The sequence below is a fragment of the Salmo salar genome, unplaced genomic scaffold, assembly GCF_905237065.1.
Source record: "Salmo salar unplaced genomic scaffold, Ssal_v3.1, whole genome shotgun sequence".
NCBI classification, from domain to species: Eukaryota; Metazoa; Chordata; class Actinopteri; order Salmoniformes; family Salmonidae; genus Salmo; species Salmo salar.
Window position 1 is genome coordinate 47,682 of NW_025548701.1, and position 15,927 is coordinate 63,608.

The 15,927-nt window shown below is 43.0% G+C and overlaps 1 protein-coding gene across 1 annotated transcript in view; it reads left to right on the forward strand.

Moving 5' to 3' along the window:
• The window catches only part of chst12a (carbohydrate (chondroitin 4) sulfotransferase 12a), a 70,947-nt gene that overhangs the window by 28,952 nt on the left and 26,068 nt on the right, over positions 1-15,927 (forward strand). Inside the window, 2 exon segments of the mRNA XM_045712667.1 lie at positions 2,362-2,517; positions 14,435-14,614. Of these exon segments, the coding sequence (XP_045568623.1) occupies positions 2,362-2,517; positions 14,435-14,614 (336 nt within the window).

Below are 15,927 nucleotides of genomic sequence, written 5' to 3' on the forward strand. Positions count from 1 at the left end.
AACCTCTAGAACACGACTAGGACAGGTAACTCTAACCTCCCTCTAGAAACGACTAGGACAGGTAACTCTAACCTCTAGAACACGACTAGGACAGGTAACTCTAACCTCCCTCTACAACACGACTAGGACAGGTAACTCTAACCTCTAGAAACGACTAGGACAGGTAACTCTAACCTCTAGAAACGACTAGGACAGGTAACTCTAACCTCTAGAAACGACTAGGACAGGTAACTCTAACCTCCCTCTAGAAACGACTAGGACAGGTAACTCTAACCTCTAGAAACGACTAGGACAGGTAACTCTAACCTCTAGAAACGACTAGGACAGGTAACTCTAACCTCCCTCTAGAAACGACTAGGACAGGTAACTCTAACCTCCCTCTAGAAACGACTAGGACAGGTAACTCTAACCTCTAGAAACGACTAGGACAGGTAACTCTAACCTCCCTCTAGAACACGACTAGGACAGGTAACTCTAACCTCTAGAAACGACTAGGACAGGTAACTCTAACCTCTAGAAACGACTAGGACAGGTAACTCTAACCTCTAGAAACGACTAGGACAGGTAACTCTAACCTCCCTCTAGAACACGACTAGGACAGGTAACTCTAACCTCTAGAAACGACTAGGACAGGTAACTCTAACCTCTAGAAACGACTAGGACAGGTAACTCTAACCTCTAGAAACGACTAGGACAGGTAACTCTAACCTCCCTCTACAACACGACTAGGACAGGTAACTCTAACCTCTAGAAACGACTAGGATAGGTAACTCTAACCTCTAGAAACGACTAGGACAGGTAACTCTAACCTCTAGAAACGACTAGGACAGGTAACTCTAACCTCCCTCTAGAACACGACTAGGACAGGTAACTCTAACCTCTAGAAACGACTAGGACAGGTAACTCTAACCTCTAGAAACGACTAGGACAGGTAACTCTAACCTCTAGAACACGACTAGGACAGGTAACTCTAACCTCTAGAACACGACTAGGACAGGGAACTCTAACCTCTAGAAACGACTAGGACAGGGAACTCTAACCCCCCTCCGCTCTCTCTCCTCTCTCTCTCCCCTCCGCTCTTTCCCCCCTCCTCTCTCTCCCCCCTCCTCTCTCTCCCCTCCTCTCTCTCCCCCTCCTCTCTCTCCCCTCCTCTCTCTCCCCCTCCTCTCTCTCCCCTCCTCTCTCTCCCCCTCCGCTCTCTCCCCCTCCTCTCTCCCCCTCCTCTCTCTCCCTCCTCTCTCTCCCCCTCCTCTCTCTCCCCCTCCGCTCTCTCCCCCTCCTCTCTCTCCCCCTCTCTCTCTCCCCTCTCTCTCCCCCTCCTCTCTCTCTCCCCTCCGCTCTCTCCCCCTCTCTCCCCCTCCTCTGTCTCTCCCCTCCTCTCTCTCCCCCTCCTCTCTCTCCCCCTCCTCTCTCTCCCCACCCCTCCCTCTCCCCCTCCTCTCTCTCCCCCTCCGCTCTCTCTCCCCTCCTCTCTCTCCCCCTCCTCTCTCTCCCCACCCCTCCCTCTCCCCCTCCTCTCTCTCCCCCTCCGCTCTCTCCCCCTCTCTCCCCCCTCCTCTCTCTCCCCCTCCCTTTCCCACCCCTCCCTCTCCCCCTCCTCTCTCTCCCCCTCCTCTCTCTCCCCACCCCTCCCTCTCCCCCCCTCCTCTCTCTCCCCCTCCTCTCTCTCCCCCTCCTCTCTCTCTCCCCCTCCCTCTCCCCCTCTCTCTCCCACCCCTCCCTCTCCCCCTCCTCTCTCTCCCCCTCCGCTCTCTCCCCCTCTCTCCCCCTCCTCTCTCTCCCCCTCCCTTTCCCACCCCTCCCTCTCCCCCTCCTCTCTCTCCCCCTCCTCTCTCTCCCCCTCCTCTCTCTCCCCACCCCTCCCTCTCCCCCTCCTCTCTATCCCCCCTCCTCTCTCTCCCCCTCCTCTCTCTCCCCCTCCTCTCTCTCCCCCTCCTCTCTCTCTCCCCCTCCCTCTCCCCCTCTCTCTCCCACCCCTCCCTCTCCCCCTCCTCTCTCTCTCCCCTCCTCTCTCTCCCCCTCCTCTCTCTCCCCACCCCTCCCTCTCCCCCCTCCTCTCTCTCCCCCTCCGCTCTCTCCCCCTCTCTCCCCCTCCTCTCTCTCCCCTCCCTTTCCCACCCCTCCCTCTCCCCCCTCCTCTCTCTCCCCCTCCTCTCTCTCCCCCTCCTCTCTCTCTCCCCACCCCTCCCTCTCCCCCTCCTCTCTCTCTCCCCCTCCCTCTCCCCCTCTCTCTCCCACCCCTCCCTCTCCCCCTCCTCTCTCTCTCCCCCTCCCTCTCCACCCCTCTCTCTCTCTCCCCCTCCTCTCTCTCTCCCCCTCCTCTCTCTCTCCCCCTCTCTCTCCCCCCTCCTCTCTCTCCAGGAGAGGCGGCGGCAGCGTGTCCATGACCTCTGTCACCATGGTGATGACCTAGCTTTTCCGGGGAAGAACCGTTCATTTGACGACATCCCCAACAGGGAGCTGGATCACCTGATCGTCGACGACCGACATGGGGTCATATACTGCTACGTCCCCAAGGTACACACACACACACACACACACACACACACACACACACACACACACACTGCTAACTTTATATTGACTGTAGGTGGCCTGTACTAACTGGTAGAGGGTTGTGATCGTGCTCAGTGAGAGGCTAATATAACCTGTATATATTGTATATATATTTATATTGACTGTAGGTGGCCTGTACTAACTGGTAGAGGGTGGTGATCGTGCTCAGTGAGAGGCTAATATAACCTGTATATATTGTATATATATTTATATTGACTGTAGGTGGCCTGTACTAACTGGAAGAGGGTGATGATTGTGCTCAGTGAGAGGCTAATATAACCTGTATATATTGTATATATATTTATATTGACTGTAGGTGGCCTGTACTAACTGGTAGAGGGTGGTGATCGTGCTCAGTGAGAGGCTAATATAACCTGTATATATTGTATATATATTTATATTGACTGTAGGTGGCCTGTACTAACTGGTAGAGGGTGGTGATCGTGCTCAGTGAGAGGCTAATATAACCTGTATATATTGTATATATATTTATATTGACTGTAGGTGGCCTGTACTAACTGGTAGAGGGTTGTGATCGTGCTCAGTGAGAGGCTAATATAACCTGTATATATTGTATATATATTTATATTGACTGTAGGTGGCCTGTACTAACTGGTAGAGGGTGATGATCGTGCTCAGTGAGAGGCTAATATAACCTGTATATATTGTATATATATTTATATTGACTGTAGGTGGCCTGTACTAACTGGTAGAGGGTGGTGATCGTGCTCAGTGAGAGGCTAATATAACCTGTATATATTGTATATATATTTATATTGACTGTAGGTGGCCTGTACTAACTGGTAGAGGGTTGTGATCGTGCTCAGTGAGAGGCTAATATAACCTGTATATATTGTATATATATTTATATTGACTGTAGGTGGCCTGTACTAACTGGTAGAGGGTGATGATCGTGCTCAGTGAGAGGCTAATATAACCTGTATATATTGTATATATATTTATATTGACTGTAGGTGGCCTGTACTAACTGGTAGAGGGTGGTGATCGTGCTCAGTGAGAGGCTAATATAACCTGTATATATTGTATATATATTTATATTGACTGTAGGTGGCCTGTACTAACTGGTAGAGGGTGGTGATCGTGCTCAGTGAGAGGCTAATATAACCTGTATATATTGTATATATATTTATATTGACTGTAGGTGGCCTGTACTAACTGGTAGAGGGTGGTGATCGTGCTCAGTGAGAGGCTAATATAACCTGTATATATTGTATATATATTTATATTGACTGTAGGTGGCCTGTACTAACTGGAAGAGGGTGGTGATCGTGCTCAGTGAGAGGCTAATATAACCTGTATATATTGTATATATATTTATATTGACTGTAGGTGGCCTGTACTAACTGGTAGAGGGTGGTGATCGTGCTCAGTGAGAGGCTAATATAACCTGTATATATTGTATATATATTTATATTGACTGTAGGTGGCCTGTACTAACTGGTAGAGGGTGATGATCGTGCTCAGTGAGAGGCTAATATAACCTGTATATATTGTATATATATTTATATTGACTGTAGGTGGCCTGTACTAACTGGTAGAGGGTGGTGATCGTGCTCAGTGAGAGGCTAATATAACCTGTATATATTGTATATATATTTATATTGACTGTAGGTGGCCTGTACTAACTGGTAGAGGGTGGTGATCGTGCTCAGTGAGAGGCTAATATAACCTGTATATATTGTATATATATTTATATTGACTGTAGGTGGCCTGTACTAACTGGTAGAGGGTGGTGATCGTGCTCAGTGAGAGGCTAATATAACCTGTATATATTGTATATATATTTATATTGACTGTAGGTGGCCTGTACTAACTGGAAGAGGGTGATGATCGTGCTCAGTGAGAGGCTAATATAACCTGTATATATTGTATATATATTTATATTGACTGTAGGTGGCCTGTACTAACTGGTAGAGGGTGGTGATCGTGCTCAGTGAGAGGCTAATATAACCTGTATATATTGTATATATATTTATATTGACTGTAGGTGGCCTGTACTAACTGGAAGAGGGTGATGATTGTGCTCAGTGAGAGGCTAATATAACCTGTATATATTGTATATATATTTATATTGACTGTAGGTGGCCTGTACTAACTGGAAGAGGGTGGTGATCGTGCTCAGTGAGAGGCTAATATAACCTGTATATATTGTATATATATTTATATTGACTGTAGGTGGCCTGTACTAACTGGTAGAGGGTGATGATCGTGCTCAGTGAGAGGCTAATATAACCTGTATATATTGTATATATATTTATATTGACTGTAGGTGGCCTGTACTAACTGGTAGAGGGTGGTGATCGTGCTCAGCGAGAGGCTAATATAACCTGTATATATTGTATATATATTTATATTGACTGTAGGTGGCCTGTACTAACTGGTAGAGGGTTGTGATCGTGCTCAGTGAGAGGCTAATATAACCTGTATATATTGTATATATATTTATATTGACTGTAGGTGGCCTGTACTAACTGGTAGAGGGTGGTGATCGTGCTCAGTGAGAGGCTAATATAACCTGTATATATTGTATATATATTTATATTGACTGTAGGTGGCCTGTACTAACTGGTAGAGGGTGGTGATCGTGCTCAGTGAGAGGCTAATATAACCTGTATATATTGTATATATATTTATATTGACTGTAGGTGGCCTGTACTAACTGGTAGAGGGTGGTGATCGTGCTCAGTGAGAGGCTAATATAACCTGTATATATTGTATATATATTTATATTGACTGTAGGTGGCCTGTACTAACTGGTAGAGGGTGGTGATCGTGCTCAGTGAGAGGCTAATATAACCTGTATATATTGTATATATATTTATATTGACTGTAGGTGGCCTGTACTAACTGGTAGAGGGTGGTGATCGTGCTCAGTGAGAGGCTAATATAACCTGTATATATTGTATATATATTTATATTGACTGTAGGTGGCCTGTACTAACTGGAAGAGGGTGGTGATTGTGCTCAGTGAGAGGCTAATATAACCTGTATATATTGTATATATATTTATATTGACTGTAGGTGGCCTGTACTAACTGGTAGAGGGTTGTGATCGTGCTCAGTGAGAGGCTAATATAACCTGTATATATTGTATATATATTTATATTGACTGTAGGTGGCCTGTACTAACTGGTAGAGGGTGGTGATCGTGCTCAGTGAGAGGCTAATATAACCTGTATATATTGTATATATATTTATATTGACTGTAGGTGGCCTGTACTAACTGGTAGAGGGTGGTGATCGTGCTCAGTGAGAGGCTAATATAACCTGTATATATTGTATATATATTTATATTGACTGTAGGTGGCCTGTACTAACTGGTAGAGGGTGGTGATCGTGCTCAGTGAGAGGCTAATATAACCTGTATATATTGTATATATATTTATATTGACTGTAGGTGGCCTGTACTAACTGGTAGAGGGTGGTGATCGTGCTCAGTGAGAGGCTAATATAACCTGTATATATTGTATATATATTTATATTGACTGTAGGTGGCCTGTACTAACTGGTAGAGGGTGGTGATCGTGCTCAGTGAGAGGCTAATATAACCTGTATATATTGTATATATATTTATATTGACTGTAGGTGGCCTGTACTAACTGGTAGAGGGTGGTGATCGTGCTCAGTGAGAGGCTAATATAACCTGTATATATTGTATATATATTTATATTGACTGTAGGTGGCCTGTACTAACTGGTAGAGGGTGGTGATCGTGCTCAGTGAGAGGCTAATATAACCTGTATATATTGTATATATATTTATATTGACTGTAGGTGGCCTGTACTAACTGGTAGAGGGTGGTGATCGTGCTCAGTGAGAGGCTAATATAACCTGTATATATTGTATATATATTTATATTGACTGTAGGTGGCCTGTACTAACTGGTAGAGGGTGGTGATTGTGCTCAGTGAGAGGCTAATATAACCTGTATATATTGTATATATATTTATATTGACTGTAGGTGGCCTGTACTAACTGGTAGAGGGTGGTGATCGTGCTCAGTGAGAGGCTAATATAACCTGTATATATTGTATATATATTTATATTGACTGTAGGTGGCCTGTACTAACTGGTAGAGGGTGGTGATCGTGCTCAGTGAGAGGCTAATATAACCTGTATATATTGTATATATATTTATATTGACTGTAGGTGGCCTGTACTAACTGGTAGAGGGTGGTGATCGTGCTCAGTGAGAGGCTAATATAACCTGTATATATTGTATATATATTTATATTGACTGTAGGTGGCCTGTACTAACTGGTAGAGGGTGGTGATCGTGCTCAGTGAGAGGCTAATATAACCTGTATATATTGTATATATATTTATATTGACTGTAGGTGGCCTGTACTAACTGGTAGAGGGTGGTGATCGTGCTCAGTGAGAGGCTAATATAACCTGTATATATTGTATATATATTTATATTGACTGTAGGTGGCCTGTACTAACTGGTAGAGGGTGGTGATCGTGCTCAGTGAGAGGCTAATATAACCTGTATATATTGTATATATATTTATATTGACTGTAGGTGGCCTGTACTAACTGGTAGAGGGTGGTGATCGTGCTCAGTGAGAGGCTAATATAACCTGTATATATTGTATATATATTTATATTGACTGTAGGTGGCCTGTACTAACTGGTAGAGGGTGGTGATCGTGCTCAGTGAGAGGCTAATATAACCTGTATATATTGTATATATATTTATATTGACTGTAGGTGGCCTGTACTAACTGGTAGAGGGTGGTGATCGTGCTCAGTGAGAGGCTAATATAACCTGTATATATTGTATATATATTTATATTGACTGTAGGTGGCCTGTACTAACTGGTAGAGGGTGGTGATCGTGCTCAGTGAGAGGCTAATATAACCTGTATATATTGTATATATATTTATATTGACTGTAGGTGGCCTGTACTAACTGGTAGAGGGTGGTGATCGTGCTCAGTGAGAGGCTAATATAACCTGTATATATTGTATATATATTTATATTGACTGTAGGTGGCCTGTACTAACTGGTAGAGGGTGGTGATCGTGCTCAGTGAGAGGCTAATATAACCTGTATATATTGTATATATATTTATATTGACTGTAGGTGGCCTGTACTAACTGGTAGAGGGTGGTGATCGTGCTCAGTGAGAGGCTAATATAACCTGTATATATTGTATATATATTTATATTGACTGTAGGTGGCCTGTACTAACTGGTAGAGGGTGGTGATCGTGCTCAGTGAGAGGCTAATATAACCTGTATATATTGTATATATATTTATATTGACTGTAGGTGGCCTGTACTAACTGGTAGAGGGTGGTGATCGTGCTCAGTGAGAGGCTAATATAACCTGTATATATTGTATATATATTTATATTGACTGTAGGTGGCCTGTACTAACTGGTAGAGGGTGGTGATCGTGCTCAGTGAGAGGCTAATATAACCTGTATATATTGTATATATATTTATATTGACTGTAGGTGGCCTGTACTAACTGGTAGAGGGTGGTGATCGTGCTCAGTGAGAGGCTAATATAACCTGTATATATTGTATATATATTTATATTGACTGTAGGTGGCCTGTACTAACTGGTAGAGGGTGGTGATCGTGCTCAGTGAGAGGCTAATATAACCTGTATATATTGTATATATATTTATATTGACTGTAGGTGGCCTGTACTAACTGGTAGAGGGTGGTGATCGTGCTCAGTGAGAGGCTAATATAACCTGTATATATTGTATATATATTTATATTGACTGTAGGTGGCCTGTACTAACTGGTAGAGGGTGGTGATCGTGCTCAGTGAGAGGCTAATATAACCTGTATATATTGTATATATATTTATATTGACTGTAGGTGGCCTGTACTAACTGGTAGAGGGTGGTGATCGTGCTCAGTGAGAGGCTAATATAACCTGTATATATTGTATATATATTTATATTGACTGTAGGTGGCCTGTACTAACTGGTAGAGGGTGGTGATCGTGCTCAGTGAGAGGCTAATATAACCTGTATATATTGTATATATATTTATATTGACTGTAGGTGGCCTGTACTAACTGGTAGAGGGTGGTGATCGTGCTCAGTGAGAGGCTAATATAACCTGTATATATTGTATATATATTTATATTGACTGTAGGTGGCCTGTACTAACTGGTAGAGGGTGGTGATCGTGCTCAGTGAGAGGCTAATATAACCTGTATATATTGTATATATATTTATATTGACTGTAGGTGGCCTGTACTAACTGGTAGAGGGTGGTGATCGTGCTCAGTGAGAGGCTAATATAACCTGTATATATTGTATATATATTTATATTGACTGTAGGTGGCCTGTACTAACTGGTAGAGGGTGGTGATCGTGCTCAGTGAGAGGCTAATATAACCTGTATATATTGTATATATATTTATATTGACTGTAGGTGGCCTGTACTAACTGGTAGAGGGTGGTGATCGTGCTCAGTGAGAGGCTAATATAACCTGTATATATTGTATATATATTTATATTGACTGTAGGTGGCCTGTACTAACTGGTAGAGGGTGGTGATCGTGCTCAGTGAGAGGCTAATATAACCTGTATATATTGTATATATATTTATATTGACTGTAGGTGGCCTGTACTAACTGGTAGAGGGTGGTGATCGTGCTCAGTGAGAGGCTAATATAACCTGTATATATTGTATATATATTTATATTGACTGTAGGTGGCCTGTACTAACTGGTAGAGGGTGGTGATCGTGCTCAGTGAGAGGCTAATATAACCTGTATATATTGTATATATATTTATATTGACTGTAGGTGGCCTGTACTAACTGGTAGAGGGTGGTGATCGTGCTCAGTGAGAGGCTAATATAACCTGTATATATTGTATATATATTTATATTGACTGTAGGTGGCCTGTACTAACTGGTAGAGGGTGGTGATCGTGCTCAGTGAGAGGCTAATATAACCTGTATATATTGTATATATATTTATATTGACTGTAGGTGGCCTGTACTAACTGGTAGAGGGTGGTGATCGTGCTCAGTGAGAGGCTAATATAACCTGTATATATTGTATATATATTTATATTGACTGTAGGTGGCCTGTACTAACTGGTAGAGGGTGGTGATCGTGCTCAGTGAGAGGCTAATATAACCTGTATATATTGTATATATATTTATATTGACTGTAGGTGGCCTGTACTAACTGGTAGAGGGTGGTGATCGTGCTCAGTGAGAGGCTAATATAACCTGTATATATTGTATATATATTTATATTGACTGTAGGTGGCCTGTACTAACTGGTAGAGGGTGGTGATCGTGCTCAGTGAGAGGCTAATATAACCTGTATATATTGTATATATATTTATATTGACTGTAGGTGGCCTGTACTAACTGGTAGAGGGTGGTGATCGTGCTCAGTGAGAGGCTAATATAACCTGTATATATTGTATATATATTTATATTGACTGTAGGTGGCCTGTACTAACTGGTAGAGGGTGGTGATCGTGCTCAGTGAGAGGCTAATATAACCTGTATATATTGTATATATATTTATATTGACTGTAGGTGGCCTGTACTAACTGGTAGAGGGTGGTGATCGTGCTCAGTGAGAGGCTAATATAACCTGTATATATTGTATATATATTTATATTGACTGTAGGTGGCCTGTACTAACTGGTAGAGGGTGGTGATCGTGCTCAGTGAGAGGCTAATATAACCTGTATATATTGTATATATATTTATATTGACTGTAGGTGGCCTGTACTAACTGGTAGAGGGTGGTGATCGTGCTCAGTGAGAGGCTAATATAACCTGTATATATTGTATATATATTTATATTGACTGTAGGTGGCCTGTACTAACTGGTAGAGGGTGGTGATCGTGCTCAGTGAGAGGCTAATATAACCTGTATATATTGTATATATATTTATATTGACTGTAGGTGGCCTGTACTAACTGGTAGAGGGTGGTGATCGTGCTCAGTGAGAGGCTAATATAACCTGTATATATTGTATATATATTTATATTGACTGTAGGTGGCCTGTACTAACTGGTAGAGGGTGGTGATCGTGCTCAGTGAGAGGCTAATATAACCTGTATATATTGTATATATATTTATATTGACTGTAGGTGGCCTGTACTAACTGGTAGAGGGTGGTGATCGTGCTCAGTGAGAGGCTAATATAACCTGTATATATTGTATATATATTTATATTGACTGTAGGTGGCCTGTACTAACTGGTAGAGGGTGGTGATCGTGCTCAGTGAGAGGCTAATATAACCTGTATATATTGTATATATATTTATATTGACTGTAGGTGGCCTGTACTAACTGGTAGAGGGTGGTGATCGTGCTCAGTGAGAGGCTAATATAACCTGTATATATTGTATATATATTTATATTGACTGTAGGTGGCCTGTACTAACTGGTAGAGGGTGGTGATCGTGCTCAGTGAGAGGCTAATATAACCTGTATATATTGTATATATATTTATATTGACTGTAGGTGGCCTGTACTAACTGGTAGAGGGTGGTGATTGTGCTCAGTGAGAGGCTAATATAACCTGTATATATTGTATATATATTTATATTGACTGTAGGTGGCCTGTACTAACTGGTAGAGGGTGGTGATCGTGCTCAGTGAGAGGCTAATATAACCTGTATATATTGTATATATATTTATATTGACTGTAGGTGGCCTGTACTAACTGGTAGAGGGTGGTGATCGTGCTCAGTGAGAGGCTAATATAACCTGTATATATTGTATATATATTTATATTGACTGTAGGTGGCCTGTACTAACTGGTAGAGGGTGGTGATCGTGCTCAGTGAGAGGCTAATATAACCTGTATATATTGTATATATATTTATATTGACTGTAGGTGGCCTGTACTAACTGGTAGAGGGTGGTGATCGTGCTCAGTGAGAGGCTAATATAACCTGTATATATTGTATATATATTTATATTGACTGTAGGTGGCCTGTACTAACTGGTAGAGGGTGGTGATCGTGCTCAGTGAGAGGCTAATATAACCTGTATATATTGTATATATATTTATATTGACTGTAGGTGGCCTGTACTAACTGGTAGAGGGTGGTGATCGTGCTCAGTGAGAGGCTAATATAACCTGTATATATTGTATATATATTTATATTGACTGTAGGTGGCCTGTACTAACTGGTAGAGGGTGGTGATCGTGCTCAGTGAGAGGCTAATATAACCTGTATATATTGTATATATATTTATATTGACTGTAGGTGGCCTGTACTAACTGGTAGAGGGTGGTGATCGTGCTCAGTGAGAGGCTAATATAACCTGTATATATTGTATATATATTTATATTGACTGTAGGTGGCCTGTACTAACTGGTAGAGGGTGGTGATCGTGCTCAGTGAGAGGCTAATATAACCTGTATATATTGTATATATATTTATATTGACTGTAGGTGGCCTGTACTAACTGGTAGAGGGTGGTGATCGTGCTCAGTGAGAGGCTAATATAACCTGTATATATTGTATATATATTTATATTGACTGTAGGTGGCCTGTACTAACTGGTAGAGGGTGGTGATCGTGCTCAGTGAGAGGCTAATATAACCTGTATATATTGTATATATATTTATATTGACTGTAGGTGGCCTGTACTAACTGGTAGAGGGTGGTGATCGTGCTCAGTGAGAGGCTAATATAACCTGTATATATTGTATATATATTTATATTGACTGTAGGTGGCCTGTACTAACTGGTAGAGGGTGGTGATCGTGCTCAGTGAGAGGCTAATATAACCTGTATATATTGTATATATATTTATATTGACTGTAGGTGGCCTGTACTAACTGGTAGAGGGTGGTGATCGTGCTCAGTGAGAGGCTAATATAACCTGTATATATTGTATATATATTTATATTGACTGTAGGTGGCCTGTACTAACTGGTAGAGGGTGGTGATCGTGCTCAGTGAGAGGCTAATATAACCTGTATATATTGTATATATATTTATATTGACTGTAGGTGGCCTGTACTAACTGGTAGAGGGTGGTGATCGTGCTCAGTGAGAGGCTAATATAACCTGTATATATTGTATATATATTTATATTGACTGTAGGTGGCCTGTACTAACTGGTAGAGGGTGGTGATTGTGCTCAGTGAGAGGCTAATATAACCTGTATATATTGTATATATATTTATATTGACTGTAGGTGGCCTGTACTAACTGGTAGAGGGTGGTGATCGTGCTCAGTGAGAGGCTAATATAACCTGTATATATTGTATATATATTTATATTGACTGTAGGTGGCCTGTACTAACTGGTAGAGGGTGGTGATCGTGCTCAGTGAGAGGCTAATATAACCTGTATATATTGTATATATATTTATATTGACTGTAGGTGGCCTGTACTAACTGGTAGAGGGTGGTGATCGTGCTCAGTGAGAGGCTAATATAACCTGTATATATTGTATATATATTTATATTGACTGTAGGTGGCCTGTACTAACTGGTAGAGGGTTGTGATCGTGCTCAGTGAGAGGCTAATATAACCTGTATATATTGTATATATATTTATATTGACTGTAGGTGGCCTGTACTAACTGGTAGAGGGTGGTGATCGTGCTCAGTGAGAGGCTAATATAACCTGTATATATTGTATATATATTTATATTGACTGTAGGTGGCCTGTACTAACTGGTAGAGGGTGGTGATCGTGCTCAGTGAGAGGCTAATATAACCTGTATATATTGTATATATATTTATATTGACTGTAGGTGGCCTGTACTAACTGGTAGAGGGTGATGATTGTGCTCAGTGAGAGGCTAATATAACCTGTATATATTGTATATATATTTATATTGACTGTAGGTGGCCTGTACTAACTGGTAGAGGGTGGTGATTGTGCTCAGTGAGAGGCTAATATAACCTGTATATATTGTATATATATTTATATTGACTGTAGGTGGCCTGTACTAACTGGTAGAGGGTGGTGATCGTGCTCAGTGAGAGGCTAATATAACCTGTATATATTGTATATATATTTATATTGACTGTAGGTGGCCTGTACTAACTGGTAGAGGGTGGTGATCGTGCTCAGTGAGAGGCTAATATAACCTGTATATATTGTATATATATTTATATTGACTGTAGGTGGCCTGTACTAACTGGTAGAGGGTTGTGATCGTGCTCAGTGAGAGGCTAATATAACCTGTATATATTGTATATATATTTATATTGACTGTAGGTGGCCTGTACTAACTGGTAGAGGGTGGTGATCGTGCTCAGTGAGAGGCTAATATAACCTGTATATATTGTATATATATTTATATTGACTGTAGGTGGCCTGTACTAACTGGTAGAGGGTGGTGATTGTGCTCAGTGAGAGGCTAATATAACCTGTATATATTGTATATATATTTATATTGACTGTAGGTGGCCTGTACTAACTGGAAGAGGGTTGTGATCGTGCTCAGTGAGAGGCTAATATAACCTGTATATATTGTATATATATTTATATTGACTGTAGGTGGCCTGTACTAACTGGAAGAGGGTGATGATTGTGCTCAGTGAGAGGCTAATATAACCTGTATATATTGTATATATATTTATATTGACTGTAGGTGGCCTGTACTAACTGGTAGAGGGTGGTGATCGTGCTCAGTGAGAGGCTAATATAACCTGTATATATTGTATATATATTTATATTGACTGTAGGTGGCCTGTACTAACTGGTAGAGGGTGGTGATCGTGCTCAGTGAGAGGCTAATATAACCTGTATATATTGTATATATATTTATATTGACTGTAGGTGGCCTGTACTAACTGGAAGAGGGTGGTGATCGTGCTCAGTGAGAGGCTAATATAACCTGTATATATTGTATATATATTTATATTGACTGTAGGTGGCCTGTACTAACTGGAAGAGGGTGATGATTGTGCTCAGTGAGAGGCTGCTCCAGGACGGAGGTCCCTACAGGGATCCACTGGCTGTTCCTCAGGAGATGGTCCACAACAGCAGCCTCCACTTCACCTTCAACAAATTCTGGAAACGCTACGGGAAGTTCTCACGACATCTGATGAAGGTCAGTTCACTGCTAATCTCTCTTACCTCCGACGCTAAACCCTGATGGGGGTCAGTTAGCCCTGATGGGGGTCAGTTAGCCCTGATGGTGGTCAGTTAGCCCTGATGGTGGTCAGTTAGCCCTGATGGGGGCCAGTTAGCCCTGGTGGTGGTCAGTTAGCCCTGATGGTGGTCAGTTAACCCTGATGGTGGTCAGTTAACCCTGATGGTGGTCAGTTAGCCCTGATGGGGGTCAGTTAGCCCTGATGGGGGTCAGTTAGCCCTGATGGTGGTCAGTTAACCCTGATGGTGGTCAGTTAACCCTGATGGTGGTCAGTTAGCCCTGATGGTGGTCAGTTAGCCCTGATGGTGGCCAGTTAGCCCTGATGGGGGTCAGTTAGCCCTGATGGTGGTCAGTTAGCCCTGATGGTGGTCAGTTAGCCCTGATGGTGGTCAGTTAGCCCTGATGGGGGTCAGTTAGCCCTGATGGGGGTCAGTTAGCCCTGATGGGGGTCAGTTAGCCCTGATGGTGGTCAGTTAGCCCTGATGGTGGTGGTCAGTTAGCCCTGATGGGGGTCAGTTAGCCCTGATGGTGGTCAGTTAGCCCTGATGGTGGTCAGTTAGCCCTGATGGTGGTCAGTTAGCCCTGATGGTGGTGGTCAGTTAGCCCTGATGGTGGTCAGTTAGCCCTGATGGGGGTCAGTTAGCCCTGATGGGGGTCAGTTAGCCCTGATGGGGGTCAGTTAACCCTGATGGGGGTCAGTTAGCCCTGATGGGGGTCAGGTAGCCCTGATGGGGGTCAGTTAACCCTGATGGTGGTCAGTTAGCCCTGATGGGGGTCAGTTAGCCCTGATGGGGGTCAGGTAGCCCTGATGGGGGTCAGTTAACCCTGATGGTGGTCAGTTAGCCCTGATGGTGGTCAGTTAGCCCTGATGGGGGTCAGTTAGCCCTGATGGGGGTCAGTTAGCCCTGATGGGGGTCAGTTAGCCCTGATGGTGGTCAGGTAGCCCTGATGGTGGTCAGTTAGCCCTGATGGGGGTCAGGTAGCCCTGATGGGGGTCAGTTAGCCCTGATGGGGGTCAGTTAACCCTGATGGGGGTCAGTTAGCCCTGATGGTGGTCAGTTAGCCCTGATGGTGGTCAGTTAGCCCTGATGGTGGTCAGTTAACCCTGATGGTGGTCAGTTAGCCCTGATGGTGGTGGTCAGTTAGCCCTGATGGTGGTCAGTTAGCCCTGATGGGGGTCAGTTAGCCCTGATGGGGGTCAGTTAACCCTGATGGGGGTCAGTTAGCCCTGATGGGGTTCAGGTAGCCCTGATGGGGGTCAGTTAACCCTG